The 26,947-nt window shown below is 39.6% G+C and overlaps 1 protein-coding gene across 1 annotated transcript; it reads right to left on the bottom strand.

Moving 5' to 3' along the window:
• Positions 1–2,429: 2,429 nt before the first annotated feature.
• Positions 2,430–17,074, bottom strand: eva1ba (eva-1 homolog Ba (C. elegans)). The gene is made up of 4 exons (XM_075466740.1): positions 16,818–17,074; positions 5,335–5,505; positions 3,802–3,898; positions 2,430–3,689 (listed from the first exon to the last, which is right to left on the bottom strand). Exons 3-4 carry the CDS (start codon positions 3,866–3,868, stop codon positions 3,265–3,267), a joined length of 492 nt encoding a protein of 163 aa, XP_075322855.1. The 5' UTR covers positions 3,869–3,898; positions 5,335–5,505; positions 16,818–17,074; the 3' UTR covers positions 2,430–3,264.
• Between the last annotated feature and the right edge of the window lie 9,873 nt (positions 17,075–26,947).

Genomic DNA, 26,947 nt, shown 5'->3' with positions numbered 1-26,947 from the left:
CTCCATCAAAAAAAAACTAGACCCCATGCAATGCTACACAAATCTCTTAAAAACAAGAATGAAAAATGTTTGTGGCTCCAGGATGGCTGACAGAAAGAATGTTGACACATGCCGTACACTGATGAGTATTTAGTAAATTTCCCCCTTTGCACAGCTTTACTGATGTGCCAAGAATTCATACTTCCACCCCTTGTAAATCACCAAACCACTGATGGCGGACTGGTGATAATGTCCAGTACAAACATTCACCCAGTGTGGGCAATTCATCAGTGTTCTGTAAGTCTTTATTGGCAGCCAAACCACGTTTCAGCCAGCCAGCTCACTTGGAACAAATTTACTATGTGAACAGAGTTGATATTGGCCATCTCAACGCCGACCTCATAATAATTCCCAGCAAGCACCAAACTAAGAACAGCAGAGTTTTGGGAGTGACAGAGCACACTCTTCCCAAAACCACATTACAGACCCTGACACAAGCCATTATTTGGAATCTGTTATGTGTGGGCCATTCAACCAGCTCAGCACCACAGTAAACAAAGGAAATGTAATATGTAGTGAGTTCTATTCATCTCCAATCAGAGAATATGGAAAAAGGCAAACTTAGATGGCTAATGGCCATACATGTTTGGACAGGAGCTAAACCAACAGGAAAAGCAAAGCAAGGCTGAAACTGAAGGAGCATTAACAGGAAAAAGGGAAAGCAAGAAAGAGATTAAGCCAACTATCATTCCACTGTGTACTTACTTGGATACTTGTGAATATATTTGCCTACCTTATGTCCAAACTAAACCAATGCCGAGTTTCCAATTAGGTCAATTTTCCGTGGAAGTTATTGAGTTAATGAGCTGTGGTTGAAGTCACGTTTGCATCTTAGTGCACAACATCCCACTGCAAGAGACGGAAGTCTGCAGCATCCACATCAGCAACACAGTAGGACAGCAAAACCAGACATTTAACTATCATCACAAAGCATCATAATGTAGCACACATTCAAAAGAAAATGCGATCAAACATGAAAGCATGAAACAGAAACTGAACACACAGCAAAAGGTCAGCAGAGTAAACCAGTCAGCCACGATTTCAAAAGCTCCTTGTTTGAGTCTCTCTCATGCAGTCAAATAAGCTCTGACCCACTGAGGCAAGCTTTAATGCGGAGATTTATGGGTGTACAGGAAGAGGAATTGGCAGCAAGTGTTACACAGGAGCAGTAATCAGCAGCAAGCGTTTGCAATAACAACAGCATAAGCATTAGGAACATTTAATGGCAGAAGTTTAGACGTGCTGAAAAGGCAACAGGATAAGCAGCCTGAAGTTTTTTTATAACACCATATCCACACTGTCAGTCAGCAAACAGGCTCATGGGTCAGAAAACTTTGAAAGAAGACTTTATATTTATTTTATTCTATTCTATTTGCTTGTTTTTTACTACTTTTATTGTTTTCATATCTTTACTGTATGCTGCTGCAACAAAACAATTTCCCAAATTGGAATTAATAAAGTATTTATCTATCTATTTATCTATCTTTAAGAGGGTCCTTTAAGAACAGAGTCTGCAGCAGCAGATTAAAACATTCACCCTAAAACCAGTTATCTACACACAGCTGCACACAGCTGTGGTGATTCATCCTGTGGGGGCGATTGCAGCAGCTTTTGTTCAGGGACTAGATCTGTTCCGTTAGTGTCACTGGATAAAATTCCTCTTACAATTTATTCTCTGACAAGTTGGACATGTGCAATAAATTCTATGGTGATCAAATTTCACTCAAACCCCCAAATTACATTAAAATCTGAAAACTACGAGATAATCAGAGGATATAACCAAATGTGGGTCCATGTCGCTGACCAAAGAACGCAACCTGCAGAGCCGCAAACGTGTTTGAAAACCTTCCTAATCATTCAGCAGCAGCTTAAGCAGGCCAAAGCCAGCTTCCCGTTAGAGATGTTTAAAACAGAAAATAAACAGCTGGTACCTGGCCTTGCGAGGGAGGCAGTGGAGCGCTGGGATCTCAAGTTGTCGTCAGCAGGTGACTGAAAATTAGGCCTCCAGCTTGTGTTGTTGCAGTGTTGTTTGCCGAATTTCCAACGATGAGAATGAAAGCAGACGTACCTTTGTTTGAGTATCTCATTTAAAGCTAACTTATGCTTCATGGATGAACTTCTAGAAACCATTTTTTATTTTATTTTTTTGCTTTAAATATTCCAGCTGGAGAAGCGGCAGAAATCTGCAGGTGACCACAGCCTTCACACAAGGGTGCGCTTGATATGAGCCACAGTCGGTACCGGTTTGTCAGCTGTCAGCTTCCATTTTGAGTATTTAATGAGAACTAATGAACCAGTTAAATTCTGAAGTATTCCATCGTCTTTGCTATCAGATCATCTTTCCTCGCAGACAGGCTGTCTGACCTGACCAGACATGCAAAAGCAACTATCACCAGACGTTTTTTTGGAGTTCCCAATTTTTTTTTATTAAAAATCTATTTGTTTGACCTTTAAAAACTCATATGGAAGGGATTGAGAAATTACAAGTGACACACAGTGACCTCTCCAGGCCTCCCCACTGTCCCTCCCATTTGTCTGAAATTATGAAGAGAAACAACAGTTGACTATTTCAGTCTACATTTTTAATTTAGTCGTTTCCTTTGTTGGCTTTGTCCCTGGAAACATTTACCAAATGTATGTATTTGACTCCCCCCGACCTGGTAGATATGTGTTTGATCAAACAATACAGTTTCCTTTTAATAGCACAACTTTGTTTTCTCATGAGGACATTCCTGGAACTGTTTTGAGTTTTCCCCACAAACTCATCAATTCTCACTGCGAACAAACCATCTTCATTGCAACACGCAGTGCTTTCCCCTTATTAATGCTTTCATTTTTCACTTATTACACATACACACCCAATGTTTACATCTGACATTAAGCACCATACATTTCAATCGACTGATTTCCCTAAAAGTCCTTCAGCTCCCACATTTATACTACAACATTTCCACTGGGGTAAATCAGCCATTAAGACATATCTTGGTTCAGTTACATGTAGTCATGTGAAAATAACATAAGATGCTACAGAAGAAGTGCAATATCTTCAAAGTTCTGCTCTGCCAGAGCCAAGTACATCAATTGTGGCATCATCATTTTTTTTTTCCAGTTCCACAAGTCATTTTGTATCAAGAGCAGGCTCTGGGGCTTCAAGGACTCCAGGTCCACCCAAAGGTCTATATACTCCTCAGAGCTCACAGTGTGTCCCTTCTTCCTTCATGCATCTTAGTAGTAGTGCACTCTTCCAATAGTCCCTGTTCCTGACCCCAGGATATCAGGCTGGCCATTCCTCCAGATCTCCCGGATGATCCGTTCTCTCTCCTCAAGCCGCTGTGCACGTTGCAGCTCTTCAGCTGAAGTAAAGACGTTCACGCTCAGGGTCCCATCCGAGTGGCTGGTGTGATTTCCAACAGGGATCTCAGTGCTGGGCAACAGCACCGGTGCCTCTACATCGTCCCCTACGTCATCCTCTTCATCATCACTCTCTTCATCCTCCTCACTGACATCTTTTAGGTGTTTCTTCTCAGGTGTGGAGGGGGCAATGTTGGTACGCGGCTTACAAGAGATACGGATGACCAGGAGGCAGAGGGTCAGCACCAGGCCGAAACACACTCCAAGCACAAAGTAAAGGCCAAAGCTCTCGGGATTTGCTAGGAACGAACACAAAAACAAACAGCGGATAGGGTTATTACAGTTTTTTTGTGTTTTATTTCATGAACATCTATTGAAGTTGGCAGAGTTCCCTGCTGCAGTGTGACTTACCTTTGATGTGTGCAAATGCAGCTATGCTGTTGCTTAGGAGGTCCATCTCTTTTTTCTTGACATCCATGGTGATTTTGACTTTGCTTTTTGTCCACTCCTGAAAAATTGGAAATACAAGCCACATCATATTTCATTTGACTTTGTCATAACACAGCTGGACACTCAATCAAAGCTCCTCCAAGGTGTTTAATATCTTTTAAATGTTTCCCCAAACTCTCTTCTTCCAGTGTAACATTTTTGTTTGATTCAGTGCCTGAATGTCGAACCCACTGACTTTTTCATATGCCTCTGGGTGGGTTGGACGACGCCTCCAAGTATCCAACAAAAGCCTCTCTGTGTCCATCTTAAGAAATGGCTTCATCTGGGATCATCATAATGCAGTTGGCACATGGCACTGTGCCTCTGCCATTCTCTCTGAACCATGACAAGCCTCGATAAATGAGGTCAAGAGTCAGTTTTTCATGTGGTCACAAAGGACTCAACTGTCAGATGGGACACCTGAATCAGTTTGTGAAGCCCAAAGGAAAAGGCCGGAGTGTTGCATTGTTTTGACGTTGTGTCCCTGACATTTAAGTGGTCTGTCGTCCCGGCATCCTGTCAGTTTGATGAGCTCTATTGTGTTTGTATCTTGACACTCCCCAGGAAGTCTTTCTTAAAGTGAAGCCAATGGAGCCATGGAGTTAATTCGCTTTTGAAGTCTCATTTTTCTTCCGAGAAATAATTGCTATAGTCCTCAATGAAACCTTGATTCTTCATCCTCACTCAGTAGCTTCAGTGTTCAAGAAAAAAGTAAAAGCTGTCTCTCATCTAAAAGAAAATATTTGTTGGACTTGCCTGCATCGAGTATCATTGCAGAGTCATGCTGTGCTGTTTGGTTCTTTCTGTATATCCTTTATTAACCTTTCCAGCTCCTCCCCTCCTTCACCCTATGGCACTTTCCTGCTGACTCTGGCTTTTCTCTGATTCTTTGCCATTTCATTAACAGTTTCCATCTCCCTGAACTGGTGACTCTGTGTTGCAACACAAGTGTGGCACCAGAAAATGGGGCCAGATAAAAACTAATCCTTTCAACTAATGTTGGCACTATTCCTCCTTAATGTGGGCTTCGTGTTGTGGCTGGCTCTGGAAAACGCATTCTGCTCATGTCAAATGATGACGAAATCTGAAGCCCTCCCACTCTAACCTGCATTCACTGTTCTCAAAGTCAAACCACACGTCACTATGCCTGTGCACCGATCATATATAGATGTCCTCAAACTGCACAAACCACATGTTTATGTTTGCATTTACCTCTAAATCGCACCCACTGATAACTTCAATGCTTGAGCTCCATCATACTGTGACTACCTCAATGATTTATGTAGCATTTGGGCTCATTTGCTGATCCAGTTTTTAGAAAAATTCAAGCATAAAACCACACATGTGTAAACCATGTGTAACGCAACCCACTAATGAACTTTAAAACATAGCAAACATTCTCCTGTAAAAGCAGAAGTAAACACAAAGCAGAGTACGATGAAGTGTAAAACTTACCACAAAAATAAAACCACAAAGCAAGTCCTCAGTCCCAGCTCATAATGTGAAGAGAAGCTGCAGAATGGATGCAAAATGATCACACTCCTCTCCGTCTCTCTCTGCTCTCCTTGCTGTTGGATCGAGGCCTGTGATCTTTGGTCCTCAGGCTGAATAGTTCATTTGGCCACCCTGAGACGAGAGCAAACACACACATGGACACACACATACACATGTCAAGCTACATTAGATCTAAAGTCACTGAGGCGTTTGCAATGCAAACTACGACAGGCTTTTCGCAGAATATGTAGTCCAGCAAGAGACTAAAGGCAGGCTTTTCAGTTTTTAGAGCTTCAGCTGCGTTCAAACAGATTAGAATACACACAGGTTGCAAAAGCTCAGAGATGTGTGCTGCTGTATGAAAGCAAAAACTATCTTTCTGTTTAAATTTGTTCTCCAGGAGCATGCCTTTTAAAGAAGAAAAGATTTCTTTAAATTGATATAAGTGAGTCCCTTTAAAATCATAAACAAATCACCTTTATTACTTCCAATATAGCAGTTGAATAAAAATAAAAACAGATTTTTTTTAAGTGGGGTTGTTAGAGGTTCTTATGTGTAATGAGTCAGCATGTCTATATAATGCTTAATAGTTAAAATAGTTATTGTTTTATTCTGAACAAAACTGGACTCTTGAAATGAATGTAAACATGTCAGTCCGACCAAAACAGCCTTAAGTCAAAGCTCTCATAACTGGACACACTCATTTTGCAGGACTTTTACAATGACTCAGTCAGTCCATGTTGAGAAAAACAGACACTCTACAATAAGGAAAATGTAGTGGAAAAAGTGAATAACTGTTGAAAAGGTGACACAATCCTGTTGTGAGTTGCATATATTATGTCATAAATGACAGACATATAATTCTTAGTTTTCTAAAGGCCTCACTCACTTACTTTCAGGCTCTTATGGGAAACTGTTTCATCTTTGATTTGAAGAGTTAAAACATTTCTACATTTTTGTGTCTCACCCCATGTCATGAGTTATATCATGGAGTAAAGCATGTTAAGCTGATGGTAATGACTGTGAATTTTTACAGAATTATAATTACAATCTTCACAGCTGGAGTTGGTCATAGACTAGGAATGATAATAATAAAGAGCAAAAGCTCACCTTTTAACATTTAGCAAAGACCCTCTTACTTTTGGGGGGTTACTGCGGGGAATGCCAGGTGGAGAATTAAATGCTGTGAAAAATGCTGAGCTGGGAATTTTTTGAACTTGTACCTCTGTTCAGGAAAAGTCCTCTGCCAGCTGCAGTTAGTTTAGCAGAGCCTCTGTGCTTTCCTGAGCAGATTTCAATCTTGCTGACTCTTGGCAGATCTTTTGCTCTCAGCACAGTGCCTTACTGGGACAGCATTCGGGGGCTGACTGACAGAAGCTATGGCAACATGGTTTCCAGGCCACCCCCTCGTCCCCAGTGGGAGGAGGACGATGGCCTTTTGTTTATGTGCCACATATTTGGGATGGACCTAAGTGCTATCGTCCAGGCGAGTTTTCACCAAAGTTCATGTCCTCCCTCCTGCAAAAAGTTTAATGGAATCTATTAATTATCCAAGCAGGATATCCAACAGGATTTTAATAAGATATTTTGTTTTTGTCTCAGGGGTAATAAAGTGAACATCTCAAATTACATTTCACTCTCCAGGCCAAGGTCAAGGCAAATGTTTGGACACCGACAGCATAGCAACTAGTCTCCTCTCTTGTGGATCCAGGGACTTATTACTGGTGGTTAATGGCAACTCGAGGCCTGTTTAAGGCCTATCCAAACACCAATTATTCTGCACTGTTGTTTTGTTGTGTTTCTTTTTTTCTCATTTTCATTTATTTGTTTTTCTTACTCAACAAGGAAATTATTTATAGACCCACATCTTCCCAGCTACAGTTTGTACAATCACATGGCTAAACTTTCCGTCATTTATTTCTCCAAAGGACCCACTTTACTTTGTTAATTGTAGGTCTACAGCCTTAAAAATGAGACCTTCATCATAAGAAACGGTCATGCAATTGTGACTTAATGTATAATTTGATTTTGTCATGTGTTACTCAAACTAATGCTGAATTTTTACGTATCTGGTAAATATTCTTAACTGATATAATAGCCCTCCAGAGATTATCACATATTGATACTATACAGTTATTTAATTCACAAAAAGTATGGCTAAAGCCAAACCAAATAACTGTTGTGACTATGCCCACTGTCACACAATTTAAAAAGCAAAATGGGTTTTTGTGGCTAAACTTCATAGAATAACACTTCAGTTGTATTCTGTGAACTCAGGTAAATCTATAGGCTTTAATGTTAATGAAACTAAAAGACATAAGACAGCCTCAAGAAAATCTTCCAGTGATCTGACCAAACGTGCAGCAGCACATGTATCTGCGCCACGCCTGACGTCCTGTGACGTTAATGTTTAGTCCTATTTTTTCGTTTCTGCTAGCTTATCATTTGCTCTTTCCTGGCCTCATATCCTCAGGTTCAACACTCAAGCATCCTCTTCCTGGTTCCTTTGCATGCTACAGACCATCATATAATTCCATAACATAATCCTGGCAGTTTTAACATGGTGAGAGAAATATATCCTGATGTTTAAGAAAAAATTTAAATAAAATATTTCCATATTTGTTATTGAACACTCCAATAACAAATGAGAGGTCCAATCTCATGAAATTGTGATCAAAGTGCTTTTTAAGTCACATCATAGCAGAAGCCCATACAAGAATGCCATGTTGTTGTGGCGTGGGAAAAGGTCAAGCACTATTTCTGACTGGGATTGTTTGCTTTGGTTTGGATGGAGGAGCTGAGTGAGCGAGAAACTATAAATGTAGCGTGATATTTTGGTTGTTATCTTCTTGGAGATAACCACAATTGTTCTTCCTTCTCATAAGGGCTGTCCCTTTCAGCTTGGACAACATCCATGTCAGGAGCTTCCTTCAGCAGCATCATTGCCATTGTCTAAAGTAAGTAAGACACAATGGCTGAGCTGTCTACTGTACACAGATGTCAACTGGGTAATTTATCAGCACAGCTCAAACCCAAAGTGCTTCACAGAGCAAAGCACAATGCAAACAAAAACAAAGCAGGACTGACAGTATCTCACAACAATATGCAAAATAGCAATAAAAGCAAGGAAAGTTAAAAGTATATATTGTATACTTTTTAAATGAGTTTTTAATTACAATGATTGCTCATGAGGCAGACTGGTTGTCTAACAGTTAGGTTTCTTCTTCAATCCCCAAGTTTCCAACTCCACATGTTTCCTGATGATAATGCTCAAATAAGCCAGGTACAGAGTGAAAAGAATTGGTCCCAATCCAGAACCCTGTGGAACTCCATGACTAACTTTAGTGTGAGTGGAAGACGCATAATTTACATGCACAAACTGGAATCTACTAGATAAATATCAATTAAACCCACCAAATGTGGTCCTTCTTGATCCCAAAATTTTCAAGTCTTTTAAGTAATAATGTGTTATGTTCAGTGGTGTCAAATACTGTAATAAGATCTAACAGGGGCAGCATAGATGCAAGACTATTATCACAGGCAATAAGGATGTCATTTTAACAATGCTGTTTTAGCATTATGGTGTGGTCTAAATCCGGGTTGAAACTCTTTATACAGACCATTATTCTGCAAAAAAAAATGTAATACCTAATGGGAAAAATAACTTTTTCAAGGATTTTGGAAAGCAGGGCTAAATCCATAATTGGCTAAAATATCAATATCTAGAATATCAGCTACATATCTATATTGGCTATAACATCAACCCCAACAGATGCAGACCTCTGAGGCAAAAGTTTGTCATTAAATAGAAGCACTTAGACACATTTTTCATAAATCATACAGTCACAATACACTTCTTCGAAAATGAAGAAATCAAAATCATAACCCTTTGCAGGAATTTATGCTGGGAGTCAAAACACATTTGATTTATACACCAAATGTGAAAAGGTCATATTACACAAGGGAACTAGTCTGTGTTATTTCCTCATTGTAGCGACACACTGAACCTCAGAGGGAAAGAAATATTTTTAATACCTCAAATTTCTGTGAAGTTGCAACAACTGCGGTTTGCTTGGGATGTAACTTCACCGACAGAAAATAGCTGTATTTATATTTAATCACATTTAGTTGTTCAAAGTCCACACGCAGGGTCTCCACAGTGAGCAAGATCACAGAGGCTGCCATTAGGATTTATAGCAGCTAGTGTCTTTACTCCTGATTGTGTTCATTAAAAGATTTATGCTTTGATTCTGTGGCTGCTACTGAAAAAAACTGCCTGGACTTAATGATCCACAGCATCAAACACACTCATCTGGGTAATTTAGTCACTGTTTTCAGCTTCCAGAGTACATTCTGAATAACTGCTAGTTCCCCTTAAATAAACATACTGAATCAGAGTTCGGTCTTGGCTCAGCTTATTCTCTCACTCATGAAGAAATTCTCCCAGCAGCTGATAAAACGTTAAAAGTGAAATACAAACTGGCAAAGAAACTGTAACTGTATCACGAAAATATCTGCTGAATGGCTTTAAATGCTGTTTATCACACCTGTAATCAAGCCAGAGAATAGTCTCCACGTTCCAAAACATTATGGAGCTTCACGTTCTCCCCAAAAGAGCAGAGATGCAAGCGATTACTTTTTACTTGTTAAACAGAAACAAAGCCCAAACCAAGTTCTATGTTTACAGTGTCTGTGAAAGCATTCATAAAGGTCAGCAGGGTGAAGTTAATTTATTATGGAAGTCATGTTGAGTTTTACTCAGATTCAGGAAGCTTATGAAGGGATGCATCTCTGGAGAAAGTAAGGATGCATTCCTTCCCAGTTCCTCCTGACATCAGGATCTTGGGTTTTCGAACTGTGCAGACTGTTAGATTTGCTTTGCTCTTGTCAAGGCCTGCCAGAGTATCTGACGGAGACGATGGTTGTTGTATTTGGAAACAGAACACGCTGGTGATTGTGATGAGGCAAAATACATGGAGCTCCAGGTGAGTGGGCCTTTAACAGGCATGGGTCAGTACTTGCAAATAATTCAGTTTAGACATAAAACACCTCAGAAATAAGGATCAGCTTGAACATTTTGAAACAAGCACATATACGTTTCCAGAAGTATGAGCTTTTTAAAGCACTTTGCACCATTTAAAAGGTTGGGTAAAACTTGAGACATATGTCATGTCATATGCCATATATATCTCTCTCTCTCCATTTACTGTTTTATTGTTCTTCTCTTTAGGACACTAGCAAAAGAAAATGTGGATGAGTGTGTCGTGTTCGACCCTTGTTTCGATTGCACTCCTCCCTCCTCTTCAGCTAAAGGTTAGAAACATGGTGATGCAGGTCCAGCTTGTTCACAGGAAAGGATAAGAGTTCAGTCTTGCCCTTAAACCCAACGGAAAAACCAGTGTCTCCTCCTTCATTTGTTCTGGATCCTTTGACCATGCAGCGTAAAGCTGCTCACAGCAGCAGATGAAGTTTGCTCTCGTCATGGACACAAGAGTTTCCAACTTTCCATGATTCTGGACGCCTCTTGGGCTTCCAACTACATCCTCAGATTACAATTGTTTGATACTGTCCAATGGAAGTCCCTGAGTGCAGCTGTCTCATATCTTCTGTTTCCAATGAATCAAGAAACAGGGACATGAGCAAAAACTTTTATCATATTCAGCTGCATTGGAACCGAGCAAGCTTCATCATCGGTTGAATGCCTTCACAATTCGTATAGCTATTTGAGGAAGTACGCCCTTTTTTTTTGTATGCACTGAAGGAAACGTGACTGTTCGTAGGTCTCCTTTTGTTTTTTTCTTTAATTTCTAGCTCAGAGAAAGAGCGAAAGTATCAAGGAAAACCTTCTGGAGTTCAGTCTAGAATATGTACATTGACTGATTGTACACATTAATGTAGCACCATTTCAAAAAGGTTGTAAACATTTGTAAAGTGTTCTCACCACTAGCTGCTAAAAAAAATCAAACAAAAACAGAGTTCAGAGTCAGTCAAGTTCAAAGTTAGTCCTCTTAGTCAATTTGCAACAGAGTAATTGTGACACCATTTTAACTTTTCTGCCTAACAGCTGGCTGTTAAATTACTTCAGTTTTCTTGTCTGTGGTTGGAAAAAAACAAAAACAAGAAAAGAAGCCCATTGATGTATGCTGTCCTTTGACTAGCTCCCCAGTCCCCATGATCCTCAGAAAGCCCCATGAATGGTTGGGTTAAAAGTGCCTATTGAAAGCTCCAGAACAATTAAATGACTTGACTTAAAAAAGATTGTTTTGTCATTCCCCAAAGAAAGCCTTGAATTGTTTTCACTGTCCAAAAAGTACTTGTATTGGTTTTAGTTTAGGACAATTTGACCTGAAATTAAATCACATTTGACACAAATTGTAGCAACAAGGCTCCTCCAGTTGCAAAGGCAAACAGTACCAGAGAATGTAAAGTTAGGATTTTCCCACCTTGATCAACTTTGCTCTTGAGTGGGTCTGAACTACATGTACATTTCGATCAAATCTTGTGTTTTTTTGTGCAGCACCAGATCTGACATTTTTCTTTTCTCCAGAAGAGAGTTCGATTAAATCCAAACTTCTTGAATACATTTCTGTGTTTGATATGATTGCAGAAAGAGAGCTTTGTTTTTTCACATGTTGACGTATTTAGCTGTGGGCATGTACTTTATTTGACAAAGACTCAACAGCTTCTCTTTCAAGGACAAAAACTTTTTCCAGAAGTAAACTTAAACTCTACCCAATCAGACTTTGTACTTGTCAACGGATGTTAAAGTCAACACAACTCTGTATGCTAATGCCACTCTAGCCTGGCTAAGAGTGAAGGTGAATAAAAAGAAAAATGAATCCTTTTATGTTATCAAAAAGAGAACCACAGTGCAATGCTCGCCCTGTGAAGGGTATGTTTTGTTGGCCATGGCAGGTAATAGGGGGGTAATAGAGATGCGGGACTGAACTGGGGGTTAGGGCAAGTGGTAAATAGCAACCAGATGTGTTCCAGATGTGAAGCAGACTAGAAATGCTTTACTATGTAAATCAAGAAGAGATATCCAATGTTCCATATTCATACAGAAGTTATTAAGGTACTATGAAGCATATCAAGGTCATGGCAGTTGAAGGCCAGAGTATTTGTTCGTGTCTGTTGACAAGGTTTATTTGTGTATGTACGTGTACGTGTACGTATAGTATATCTAAACGTGTTGACAGTTGTAAGTTGTCTGCTTGTGCTCCTGTGTGTGTTAAAACGGATTCATGTGAGCATTCCTTTGCGATGCTCTAAAGCAAAGAAGGCTTAGAGCATCCTAAATGCAAAGCCCCAAAAATAGAGCTATGAGCTCACCCTCCTCATTGATCTGGGAAGCCATCCAGCAGCACAAAAACATCACATACCATATCAATTACATGGACCCTCCAGATTACTCTGTCACACAAAACATATGTTTGCCTATTACATGATTGGGTCCGTAACTTTTTTTTTTTCCACTACTCACGAACATACTGCAGCTCCTTTAGATTTAGGAAGTGCTGTTGTGACAGGACAGTGCTTCTGTAAAGAAGTAAAGAAACTGCAGTGAGGGCTCCTTGCATGATTTAAGGTCCTGCGAGTTAGTGATTCCATCTGACTTAAACTCACGACCACCTGCCATTATTGAAACACCAGCACTGCCGTCTGTCAATATGCCAATGTAATCACCTCATAACTAATGAAATATCTTTGTTATTTTGTATTAATCTAACAGGACGTAAAAATACGATGTTAATGCTTTTGTATATAACAATATAGACGAATCACTGCTGATCGTTTTATTGGGTGAGCAACGCCTTTAGAGTAATTTGGAGCAATTCTCCACAGGAAATTATTTTTTTTCACATTAAATGTAACAAATGTACCAAAAATGTTGGTATCGAGCGTTGTCACAAAAGTGAAACAAAAAAAGGCAACCACTCCTGTGCATATTCAACTAAATGTCCGAGTGTGGGTTTTAGGTATTTGCATGCCCCATCTCTCATATGTGTGCAGAGTAGTCATGTAACTCATTCGGGATGAGTGGGTGTCAAAACTTTAGTCTGGTACTGTGTGTGTCCAAGACAGGACGGTAAGCTTAGCCAAACTAGGTTTACCATGTCAAACATCTGTCAAAACCTAAGCAGGGGAATATCTCAGTCAGTGAAGGTTCTACTTGGAGCCATGAGTCCTGTAAAACCGAGACTATACTTTTGAAACTCATGCTCGTGTAGGCAATCAACTCCACTGTTACCTAATTGTTCATATACTTTTCCCAGGTTTCCCAGGGGATTCCACAAGAGGGCACACAAACAAACTCAGGCCGTGCAAAACGTCTGGATTCCCAGGATGTAAAGCAAAAAGGAGGTTTGTATTTGGTTGATGTGAACATCACAGAAGAAAAGGGAAAGCTGCAGGGTAGAGGGTGCCTAAGGCTCCTGAATCAAGGACATTGGACGTCCATTCATGTTCGCTCCTACACTGCCTATGTGTGTGGCAATACTTTCTGAGGAGCAGTACAACCAACAGTCCAAAGAAAAACACGATACATGAATTAGCTGTCATAAATTCCAATACAAGAGTATAAAAGTAAGTATAAATATGACCCCATGTAATTCATATTATCATGGTGTCACTATTGATATTTATAGTGTATGAACAAGAGCATAACATTCTTTTAGAGAAGCTACATGTCTGAGTGTATAATAAAGAAAATTCAGAAATACCAACTGTCACATTCAGGGAAATGGTGCAATGAGCAAACCACTTGTTTGTTTTTTTTTTAAAACACTGTAATACATAAATGGCTAAATTAACTTACTTAAATTTGGTATTTTTCAATGAATCCCTGTAAATGGTTGAAAAACAGTCAGAGCGCAGAAGTAAACAATCAGCAGTCAGAACTAGAAGAAGAAACCCTGGTGTTTGAGACTATGTCTTAGGGATGGGTGTTGGGGTCTAAGAGATCTGCTGATGATCATCTGATCTACCATGACTTCATGCTCCATAAAACTATAACACAGCATTTCAGCTGTTCATAAAATGATCTGGAATGTGTTTCTGCTCAATATTTGCTTTATGTGACAACTTTGTGCACTGGATCAAAAACCTAACACCAACCAAACAACAATGAACAATGTAATTAGATCTTTTTTTGGTATTACTGAGGTGAAGAATTCTGAGCATATTATAAATTCAAGTCAATCAACTTTTAGGGGCTTTTTAAAGAGACAGCATTCTTATTGTCCCAATGTATTAGATGGTTATTTACAAAAAGTCATCTTGGAAGTCAGAAACTGTAAGACCAGGCATTTTCAAAAAACTGTTGGCAGATAAGTGGTTGAACCATCAGTCAATTGTTTGTCCATCACCGGCAAACTTTGACCAATCTCAATAAAGGAATGGAGTAAGTTGGTAAAATCAGTCTCTTGCAGGTGAAAATACCTTCATTTTTTGCCCTTCTTTATACAAAGACATACTCTCCAGTTCTGACAAAATACTGGATGGAGCTTTTGGAAAGCCACGACTGTTGGCTTTCGCTATTTTCTTTGTTTTTCGCTATTTTTTTTAACTACATGTAAAGGGCCAAGTTTGTCAGATAGGATGGGGATCTAATTTCAGCCTTTTCAATTTTTTCCAATTTTGTCCAATTTTTCATGCTTAAAGTTTTCCAATATCTCTTTGGACACTTAAAACTTTGTTGTGTTTTAACATAATGACAGTGGAATCACTATGAAATGAAAAACCAACTATAAGCCCCTGATTAATAATTTTCTGCATATCCCAGTAATAACACAATAGAGACCAAATGTATTGGTTTCTATTACACAATTGCTAAACATAAATTTAATTTGAAAATTGCCTAATTGTTATTACTGTGATCTGCAAAATAACTGACTTTTTGATATCCTGGTGCTCTCCTTACGCCACACACTAAAACTAAGATTGTCTAACGTAACCGGAAAACATTGACTAGGATTGCTTTGTAGCAGATTGCTTAAGAAAATTAAACACAGCCATGCAGTGAAGCTTATTTGAAAGCTTGTTTATCCAGCCATTTTCATGTGTATACATTTAGTCCTTTCAATATGTCATCATCATCTTAAAATAGCCTGACAGCACATTTTTCTTTATCTCGCCATTGTGCAATGCTATGTGGGATTCTCTCTGTTTGCCTTACACTGACTTTGACTTGATTGAAACTTTCTGTATCTCCCCTGAAAACAGATTGGTACCATGGGAGTTTAGACAAGCAAGTCAAATCCCAGTTCGACCTTTGACCACTGGGTAAATAGAGTAAGTTAACAACCATCCTCGGGACAGATAAGACAGGTTGACTGATAAATGAGGCTGCTGGGTTTTTGGGTAAAGGAAAGTCTGCTAACTTGAATAGCCTGAAGAGGTCACACAGAAGTCAACACTTCTCAGTCAGCCTCGTAGGGGTTATTTAACTAGCTTTCACACTAATCCGATGGAGGGTTATCAGATTGACTGGGGGAGGCACAGCTAAAGTGCTGTCTGCCTGCTCAGATAGTGAAAATTAATGGAGACCCCTGAAAACAGCCCAGCCCTGTCCAGCCACCACCCATCACCTCCCTTTTCCCTCATCTCACTGTTTCTGTGATACGAGGTGCTAACTGCAAACATCCAGCGGAGACAAAAAGAGATACAGGAGCTGAGGCATGTGGTCAACTGCTGTCACGCAAGAATGTTTCTATGTGCTGAAGTTTAAAAAAAAGGGAGAACCTCAATGAGAAATAGAGCCACATGCAGCACATGTAGACTTTTAGTCCCAGCTTTTGAAATCTGGTGGTGGTTCTAATTTTATGACATCTGCTCCTCTTGGCATAAAAAAAGAATACAGAAAACCACAGGATGTTTGCTTTTAATGTAGCAAGGCGTGAACAAACTAATCACTGCAAACTTAGAAAATAACCTGCAGCTGCACAGGAAAAGCCATGGCCGGGCACTCCTGTCCTGTTTCAACTAATGCTGCTTCACCCTTTCTTTGGCACTTATACAACTAGGACATATTGAAAACACAAATGTCTAACAGGACTACACGATGATGCATTGACAGCTTTGGGTGGATGTGAACATTCAGCTTAGCTCGGGGCTGGCAATGACAAAAACAATGTACTATCTTACAACATGCAGTTTTTATGATGAGCATCGAGTGCAAAAGTGAGTGAGTTTCTGTTCCATAAACCTTCTCACCTCTCTGTCACATTTAACACAGCTTAATAAAGTTGAATTAATCACAGAGGGAGCTCATATTACACTGTATTAGCACGTGGGAGGTTTTACATGCAACAGCACCCCTAAACAAGCCTGCTTAACTAAAGTTTTAATGATTAGCAAAGCATTTAAACTTAACAATGAGCTACAGTGCTTCACAGGGGCTTCTATGGCACTAAAAATACACTGACACAAACTGTCAAACTCACCAGTGAGTGATGAAAGAAAAAAGTCCCCCTGAAGTTGTTCAGTCCACACAAAGAGTTTCAGAGAGACTCAGAAATCTCAGTCTTCCTTCCCTCCAAAAACATTACAAACAGTCCTGACTGTTTCACGGTGGCTGCTGTGGTTGAGTCCTGAAGAGTGTGTGTGTCTGCCTGAGTGTGTATGTGTGCACAGAGTCTGGGGAAGAGGTGGTAACTTCCTCTCAGAGTTGGAGACGGAGTGAGTAACAGAGTTTTCTTTCTCCCGGCTCCAGTTCATGAGAGGCAGGAAAAGCTGTCATACTATCCCTCTTTCAGATGGAAAAAAGAGGAACAGCCTAAAAAGGGCAAGCTCGAGGAAGAGGGGAGGGGGGGGATCTGCGTAGTGTGTGTGTTGTGGTGTGGTGTGGACGTGTGGGGGGCTTTCCCTTTGTTGTTAAGGAAAAAGACAAAAAGCAACCTCAGGCAAATTAGCCCAAGTCTTTCCGTGTGCAGTCTAATATGACAAGAGAGAAAACAACATGAACAAAGATGCCATGTTGTGTATTCATAGCTGCTGTTTGACCTCTATTCTTCGATTCATTTTTTCACCAAAACATGATATGGTGAATTGCTATGGAAAAAAGCATTTATTTGCATTGGAGTAGAAAGGTTTGATTTTACATTTGGAAGTAGGAAACTCAAGCCAGTATAAACTTTAGTCTAGCAGGACTGCATCCAAATGTGTAGGAAATGCCATCAAGTCTAAAGCTTATCATTAAACACGTTATGTCTTATTGAATTGTATTGTAATTAAGTTTAAACAACAGTTGACTTGTGAATTAGAAAGTTTTGGAAGTACAGGTAGGAGGAGCTTTGCTACATTTGGACAAAGCCACTGTCTTCGTCCTCTGAGTCAATATGTAACAGTTGCAGCTCTGTAACTTATTACATGTAATGTTTTGCACTCACATTCTTGCACATTTTGTCTTGATATAGAGAAAAGCACAGGATACTGCTGGTGAAGTCAGTTAGGTTGTAGATACAACCACAGTTTTAAAACAGTTGGAATGCTGTGTAAAATGTAAATAAAAACAAGATGCAATAATTTGGAAATGTCATAAATCAACATTATTCTCAGAATATATTGCCTACCCCCTAATTATAAGGTGTAAAAAATTATTTGCTAAAAAAAAAAACACTAAAAAACTCAGATACCATGTAGTGTCTTTCATATAAAGCTTGAATGTCCATTCACACCTCAGTGGGGCTTATAGAAGTACAGTATGTCAAGTACTCAGAGACCAAGGTATGGGAACGTGATTCCTAACCACCACTTAACAAGATGGAGGAGTTAAAGGGTAAAGACAGAGCCAAGAAACACCTGAAGACAGATTTTTAAAGCAGTTTTAAAGACCTTCTAAATGAAAGTTTTTGATCGAGCAGATGGATTGGCCCAAGGCTGGATCACAGGTCATCAATTCAAATCAAGCGTCAACAATTTGTTCCTATCATCATGCGTGAGCTAATATTTTCTTTGATCAACTCCAAAATACTGCTGATAGTTACTAGAAGACACTTTCTTCCCGCAGTAGTACAGGAAGTATGCAGCATTCAAGAGAGTCGGGATGTTTATGCAGGACAATGTTCCATCAAAATTGTCAAAGAACTCCGCCACTTGGTTAGCAAGTAAGAGAGGATGAAAGTTGATCAGGAACAGATAAAAAAAACTTACACATACCATAAATGGAAGGCTGATGGTAGTTATGGAAAAGCTAGATGGTTGTGAATGGCCAAAAAACTAGAATAAATAAGCGAATCCCAATTCCTTCCGCTGGCCCAACTTGTCAGTTTAGGTGAGTTGAGGTGTCCCTTTTCTCATCGATATCAAGGATTAATGATCTAATCCTTCAACTGGAGTGTAGGGGACCATTTGACCTCAAAAAGACTGGTGACATCAGTCAGGCCAAATTGTAGAGTCAAGGGAATGAATTGGGATTGGGCCCAAGTGCAAAAAGAGGGAGTCTTTCACTGATTTAGTTTCTGATAATTCTGTACAGCAATAGTTGCCTGCTAATTGTGCACACTTACACATCCCCTGGAGGATGAGATCACTTTCCTTTGTCAAACATTCTGGTTTGAGATGGTATCAAATAAGAGCAACGTTTTGTTTAGCAAAAAGACTTGTTTCTGAAGAATACTATTTCCCATATAAGTTGGAACACTGCCACTATATTAACATTAAATTGTTTCTTTGTGTTTTAGATTTCAGTTAAAAAAAAAGTTACAAGCATTTGTAACCTATTAGAGGACTCAGACTCCCCCCTGTGCAACAGTATATAGCTTTAATGACAAGACTGCATGGCTTTGGTGAGAGCCGTCTCACATAGAATGTGGTGAACATGTAATCACAATCATTTGTCAGCTGCTGAGCTAAAACAGTTGACATACTAATTGCAAACAGCTTTGGGCTCCATAACAAAAAATAAACAAAATATCTGACTTCACAACACATTTCATGAATAAGTGATGACACATCTGAGCTGACCCTGACTGTATATGCATGTCACATATTTAAATTCACAGCACACAATTAGCAAACAGTTTTACGACCAACATTTCCTCAGCTGTGCTCCATCTCAGTGGACTCAGCTGTAAATCTGCCTGGCCACCATGCTCTGCTTTGACCAAATTTTATTAAAGCCATGCACTCGGGAGGGCATAGTGACGTTTTTCATCAGTGTCGCTCAAAGTCTTCCTAAGAAAATAGGGAAGAAAAGCTGAGAGTGGTGAAATCAAGGCTTCATTTTACTTTTCCAGAGGGTCAACGTTAGAGCAGAGCTGTTATTGTGCTACACCCTGCTGGGGCTTGAAAGCACATCTTGGTCTAGATCCCACACGTTTCGCTCATTAAGCTGCACGCTAATCTCAGCAGCTGGACTGTGAAAATCTTAAAATACAATCTCTTCAGCTAAAATTGCATCGCAGATTGCACCCGCTGGGCTTTCAGGCTCATCTGTCCAAATCAAACATCCTCCCACTGTCTTTCTCTCAAGTTACAGCTCTCCCCTGTCCTCCTATAGAGCAACAAAACAGAAAGAAAAGGCATCTCCCTGATAACACATCCTGTCAACTCTATTGATGATGATGATGATGAGAAGATATGGAGGCTGAAACTCAGTCCCTTTATTCCAGGTTTTACATCTTTCTCTACAGTGCATCAATGATCACATTCCTGCCTGGATCTCCTCTGGCTGGCAGATCTCCACTTGTCCCTGGGGCTGATTTATACTCCTGGTCTGAGGAGGGTGGAATATGTTAGCAGTAGGTGAATGGGGAGAATCACAGGAAAGAAGGATAAAAGAAAATAGAAGATATAAATAAGAGGGGAAGAGGTGAAAATTAGACTTAAAGAGAAATAAGAGCAGCCTAATTACAGGGCACCCGTGACTTTCAAGGCAGACTTTTCCTGAATTATGAACCCGAGCCCACCATGGCAGCATTCAATGTAAATACACGGTACATCATGATAATCTGTTTTGGAGGCGGAAACAGGCTGGGATTTGTGGCTGATGACTGGGGAGGGTCGACCTGCAGGTGGGAAGGATGAAACGAGAAGTGAGGGTGCATGTGTGTGAAGGCTGTGGTGGCAGAGAGATTTAAACAAGATAGCACTCGTCCACAAAGCTCACTGCTGAGGTAAAGTGAAGCGATATGGCCCAAACAAGTTCCATTGAAACACAAGCTAACCACAGTATTTAACTTAGATTAATATTTGCAGTGTGTTTTATGAAAGAGCTGCCTCACCCAGCCATTTTCCAGAGTTTGCCATGCACAGTCTTTATTGGTGACCTTCACCGCAGGTAGGGTGTGTGAATGAAGAGTGGATGAAAAGCTCTAATGAAAGGCTGGATTTGGCACAAAGCTAAGAAAATAAAGATATGAAGCACTTGTGTTGTTTGTACACCAGACAATGGCAACATTGTCAAAATGAAAATGCAACTTTTCTCAAGAAAGGTAATAATCAGAAAACTGATTATAGTTAACAAAGCTTTGTACTTTGGTCCTGGTAAAAACTCTGGAGGAAAAAAAGAGAAGCACCACCCATGGATGAGTCATCTGTACGCCCAACAGTGAAATGAATATCCATGCAGGATGCTCTGAGAGAATTAGCGTCATTCTCCCCTAAATTGAAAACATATGGACATATCAAAGTGCAAAAAAGAGCTCCAAGGAACTATGTGATGTAACTGTGTGAAGAAAAAATTAAATGGAAAATAGAGAGAATGAGTGAAGACAAATAGTGGGAGGAGGGAAAACACTTTCCTTGTCATGTCTAATTTCAGTTATCATCCAGCTTGTCAGTGTACAAACACTTTGGCATTCACAAACTGCTCATTAAAACTCTTTTTGCAGACCTGTAGATGGATTTAGTGCAGCTCTGTTCTTTCAGGTACGCCCCATACCTTCTTTCCAGTGCATGAAAGCACATGTCTTTGTCTTTGGCCTCTGTGCCCCACCATAAAATGTGCACTGGAGGCATCTGCCAGCAGAAGCTGCTTTATGGGACAGATGGGATCCCAGAGCTGGGAGCTCCTGTGCACAGTGTACGGTTTGTGATCATAAGTCTGATCTCCTTTCTGCTGGGATTTTCCACTCCCAGTGCATAAATAATGTAACACATGCACTTGTGTAGACACATAGAAACTCACAAGCATACATTTATAAAGAACAATTTTGTTAAACTGCAAGATTCATAATTCTGATATTTTTCTCAATAAGATTTGTTTTATCCTTTGACATGGAGCGATTAATGGGATGTGTTATCAGATAAGCAATTCGAAGAAAACTTCTGCTGAATATAATGTAACAAATATAGACTAATACTGAGCAATCCTGCATGCATTCATTTTCTTAGAAACTCTATAAATGTGTTTCCTTCTATGAAGGTCAGGAGAATCCTGTGATAGTTTATAGGCCTCATCCCAAACTATGTTCACCATAACTACATCTTCATTGATGAGAGGTTATAACACCTAATAGCTCACTCCTGCAGTGCTGAATGGGAAGGAGACTAAGCTTAGCTTTGGCAGGAAGCCTGTGACAGGAAACAGTCGCTGGGGTGTACAGAAGCAATCCATCCACACAAATAATAGTGACAGTAGTGTTAAGTGAAGGCCCCGGTGTCCATCTTCACCCCTGCCCCTTTTTTTCCTTTGTCGCTCAACACAGAGAGGCCGACTACAAGGGTGGAGGAGGAGCAAACAGATTGCAAAAGTTTAGGAATGAGATTACATAAACTGCTCAACTCCTTGGCAATTTAACAAAGTTCTTGCTGCCTCCTGTTACACAGTTTATCTTCCAATCTCATCGCCATCTCCACTACTAGGTTTACACAGTGAGATACCAAATAATGTGGGCCAAAGCCATATATACTGTACTACCTCATCATCGTCTTTCATGCTCAGTTTATAATAATGCTAATCCTGGTGGTAAGTGAGGTGCAATTGCTTTAAGTAATAGGAGTGATATTTATGGAAGAATATGGCAGTGCATTTGAAGACGATTAATTCTTGTAAATGTGTTGTCATGAGCTGTTTATTATTATATACTTGTGTTGCTGATATGGTACAGAAATGTACAGTGGTTACAAGTGTCAGCCCTTTAAAGTCACGTTAGCAGCTCAAGGGCACAGCAGAATTGTTTGGCTGATTTTTTCTGTCATCATCTTAGAAAGGACTGAAATACTTGAATGAGTAATGGATGGATTGTCAATGAGCCACAATCGTCAAATCAGCAATCCCACCTCATTATTCGGCTTGAGAAGAAATACTTTCAAAATTTATTTTACTTTTCAGTCTACACTCGCCTTGACCTTGAACTTGCAGTTTATGACTTTGGAACCACCATTTTTCAGCAGCAGCAGAATGACCGGACGTTTCATATGAAGTTTACTAGATTAAAATGGCTTTCATTTAAGTTTGGGAGCTTTTGTCAGCACTATTTTTGTGTATTGATTCGAGTCTGATTTACACAACTGTAAATGGGGATTATGTTTCACTATGCTTGTCAATAGACCAAAAAGGACATTAAGTGCTTCAAATCATCTGGGTTCTGTTGTGATGTAAATCTTATGTGCTGTCTTGAAGTCAGTGTGTACTGAAAACTTTGAACAGAATCTGTTACACTGAATAAAAGCCTTAGTGAAGTGCTCTGGCATCTCAAAATTACAGTGAAAATCAGTAAACACAACATCCATCCATTCATTCATTCATTTTCTTAACCGCTTAATTCACATGGGGTCGTGGTGGCAATATGGGGAGTAGAGAGGCCCAAACATCCCTGTCAGGGCAACATCACATCACTTCAGAAAACACAACACTGATGGTACACTTTTTCACAAAGATTAATGTAGAAAAACACAACATGTCATAAAATATAGTGAAACCAAAAATGTAATAACATTTCACAAAAGTCACAAACGGAGCTGCACGGTGGTGTGGTGGTTAGCATGGTCGCCTCACAGCGAGAGGGTTCCAGGTTTGAATCCCGGCTGCTGCCTTTCTGTGTGGACTTTGCATGATCTCCCCATGTATGCACGGGTTCTCTCCAGGTACTCCGGCTTCCTCCCATCGTCCAAAAATGGGTGCATTAGGTTAATTGGTGACTCTTAATTTCCATAGGAGTGAGTGTGTAATCAAAACAAAACAGTACACAAAATAACACCTCAGATTAAAAAAACATATTTTATAAAAACAAAAAAAAAATGTTTCACAATACACAAAAAAATCTATTTGGAGTCTGTCACTCCAAATAGACTTCCTGGACCTTATGCTAGGTTTCACACGTACACGCCCTCACCAACGCAGAGCCGAATCTAGTTCAACATGAATGCACCTTGAAAACATTACAAGTGTTTCAAAGGGTGCTTCTTTTTCTATTGGTGAAGCTGATCACATCTGATCAACATTACAGGGTGTGCAACGGGCTGCAGCTGAAATGGCTCTTTTATAAACCAGCCTTTCTTTGCATATTAAAGAATAGCTCTTTGTATGCGTGCAATACACGGAAACTTGTGACTGAGTGACCAACCTCCTCTGTCTTAAAGTGTGTGATCCGGAGAATGTGGGGGTAAAGCTCTGCAGTTGATTCCTCTTTTAGCTCAGATTAGGTCTGAACAATAAGTTTACTAACAGCCAGCCACATTAATTCACTGCCTTGCTGCCTCAAGCATGAAGAGAACCACATCCAGAAGAGAAGAAAATGGTCAGTGGTGGTCCAAGATAATGAATAATCAATTCCACTTCTGCTCACCTCTGCCTGCAGCACCCCTCCTAGCAACACCAAAAGTCCCCATCTGTTTATACGCAAGACATAATGAAGGGCTTTCTTCTGCAGGAAATTGTAAAAGATGCTAAGTACATACCCCAAAATAAGTATGAACAATACAGCACTGTGTTTATGGCTTCCCTCATGAATTTACTAAAATCTTTATCGGTGGTGCTGAGACACTGAAATATTGCTTTTTATTTTGAGAAGGAAAGCAAAAGGCTTTATACTGAAACTGCTCTTGTTTCATAAGTGTAGATGATAGCCAACAAAACACTCCAAGAAACTGAGTCAAAAGAAGATAATAGTCCAAGTTGTATCTTAATCTTAGCCGTAACATGAAAAATGACAAGCAGCAATGATGGAAAATACTTGAGCTTAAAATGAATCAGAAATCCCTCTTACAAAATTCTCCATATGACACATGACACCTTTTAGAAGCTTTATTGGATATCACTTAAATGACAGGTGAGTTGCTGAGGCAGGAAAAATGCTGCCGGCACATTTCAAACCTTAATGCTGTTTTTTTTTTTCATACAAAACAACAGATTATTGTGGGGCTTCATCATGGCCACCAACACTTGCACTGTATCAAGTTTGAGGCTGACTAAAACAGAAGAAGTAGTGATTATGGTTGGAAAAAGGCATCAGTCCGAGAACAAGCTCGATCCAGCCCGGTTGTCTCACAAACACAAAAGCAGAGTTAGATAGAGACACAGAGAACAATGATGTTGATGGCTGCAACATCCAAAATACTTCTTTAAGTATATGGAGCCCTACCACCTCCACCACTGATCTAGCTTTTCCGTCATGCATTTCCTTGTTGTTTGCAGTAGCATTACAAAACCAATGCTTTGCAAGCACTTTCATGAATAAGTTTTTCATAAGAACACAAACATATAAATCTCTCAGCGTCACTATTGGATTACTGTGGGGGAAAAAAACAGGGTCAATGTGGATGTACAAGAACTCAGATTTCCTATGATGGACACGCGGAAAAGAAAATTTCTTTGAAAACACTTTTTATAAATGGAACAGATTGTTTTGCTTTGCAATGCTGGATCAACTTCATCTCATCAGCAAAGGCAAGGCAAGGCAAGGCAAGGCAAGGCAAGTTTATTTGTATAGCACAATTCAACTACAAGGCGATTCAAAGTGCTTTACAGAGACATTAAAACAGTAGAAATAAAATGCATGATTTAAATTTTAAACAAAAAAGAAAGAAATAAGAACAATAGATAAAATCAGATAAAATCAGTAGTTAAAACAGAAAATAACTACTAGTGGACATAATCCAGGAGGATCTTCCCTCGACCCAGCTCCATAATTTTAACATGACGTTGATATGGCTCATTAAATTCACAGGTAAGGGGCGATGACAATGAACTGAGCTCTCCCACACACAAAACCCACCGATAGATCAGAACTACTGTGAACTTTAAACACGGATTTGAACAAAAAAAATCCTTGTTTTAGCCTTCCCCCTTTCATTCTTACGGATTCCTATACAGCTGAACACTTTGGAGAAGCACACGTTAGCTACACACTGCAGTGTAGGTGCCCTCAAGGCTTTTCACCGGTTCCAATTTGGTTAACACATAAACAAGTCTCCGACCTCTCAGTCTGAAATCATAGTGTGTTCTAACTGTTTTCGGTCTGGGCTAGAAGACTAGAAACACCAGAACCAAAGCAGTTTAGAAATCTCTCATGATGTAATCAAAAAGATAATGATTTGTTGATGTTAGCAGAGTACACTTAATTGCTTTAAAAATGATTTCTGAGTGTTAAACTGTTGCATTGAACTGCTAAACATGGCTCACCATTTTATTTCTAAATGAGGTGTTAACACATTTTTTACACATCTGCAAAGCATTTGTATAAATGGAGCCGATAGTCCCACACTGTAGCTGTGGGTTGCCCTGGAATTAAGACTTTAAATTGATAGAAATTGTGACAAATATGGAATGTGTAGTGGAAAAAGAGAGGTTAAGAAAACCAGAACTTTTTTGTCAAGGTCATATAAGATACAACTTATGTCATGGTAACAACAATAATGGTTGTTGCTACTCCTTATTATCCTATTTGCTTGGTTTTGCTCTCCTTTTATGTTTTATAGGCAACACGATTAAATTATTGAAAGGATGGTATGCAAAATGATTTTATCCTTAGTCATATTTGCTTTGCGTTATTTTCCATTGGTTTGCTACATCAGCTCCTGGGCTGTCCAAACTTGTTGTGTTGCATGAGACCAGCATCCCACTAACATGTCCTTGAAAAAAAATGTGTTTTTCTTTTAAATTAAAGAGTCACTTGTTTAGGAGCAATGATCCGCTCAAGCCTCCAGCCTAAAAGCTTGGAAGCATGTCAATGGTTAATTCTGGAAATGGTCTGTGTCAAGCTGGGAAGGTCCCATGATGCAGAGCTAATGGCATAAAAACCTTTTTTTTTTTCATTATTATCAACACTGGAATTCTCTGTTGATTTTTTTCGCAGGCTATGACTCGATGAAAATGAATTATTATTGTAAAAACAGCCAATTTATTTAGCCTAATTTATCCAGGCTTTTCTCTTTGATCAGTAGTTACTCTGTTAGGAATCATTTAGAGAATCAGGTACCAAATAAATCCACAAACCTCTTCCTCTTGTGAGTATTCATGATATACATCTTGGATACACAAGTCTGGAAGAGAATGCCCAGCCAAAAAGTCTTCCCCTTTATGAAAACATGACCAGTATCCATGTATGCACTTGTACACACACTCGCTATGATTCAGAGTCTTAATAGATTAGAGCTTGAACTATCCCACAGAAATGAGCTAAAAATACAA

Source organism: Odontesthes bonariensis, chromosome 5, assembly GCF_027942865.1.
Source record: "Odontesthes bonariensis isolate fOdoBon6 chromosome 5, fOdoBon6.hap1, whole genome shotgun sequence".
Taxonomy (NCBI): domain Eukaryota; kingdom Metazoa; phylum Chordata; class Actinopteri; order Atheriniformes; family Atherinopsidae; genus Odontesthes; species Odontesthes bonariensis.
Note: the sequence above shows the minus strand (reverse complement) of the source record. Positions and strands in the feature narration are given on the sequence as shown.

What these genes read in the sequence shown, in the direction of transcription:
- eva1ba (XM_075466740.1), bottom strand. Translation starts at nt 3,868, where the DNA reads ATGGATGTCAAGAAAAAAGAGATGGACCTCCTAAGCAACAGCATAGCT. An exon ending in TGCATTTGCACACATCAAAG is followed by an intron (nt 3,690 to 3,801) that starts GTAAGTCACACT and finishes GTTCGTTCCTAG; the next exon opens with CAAATCCCGAGAGCTTTGGC.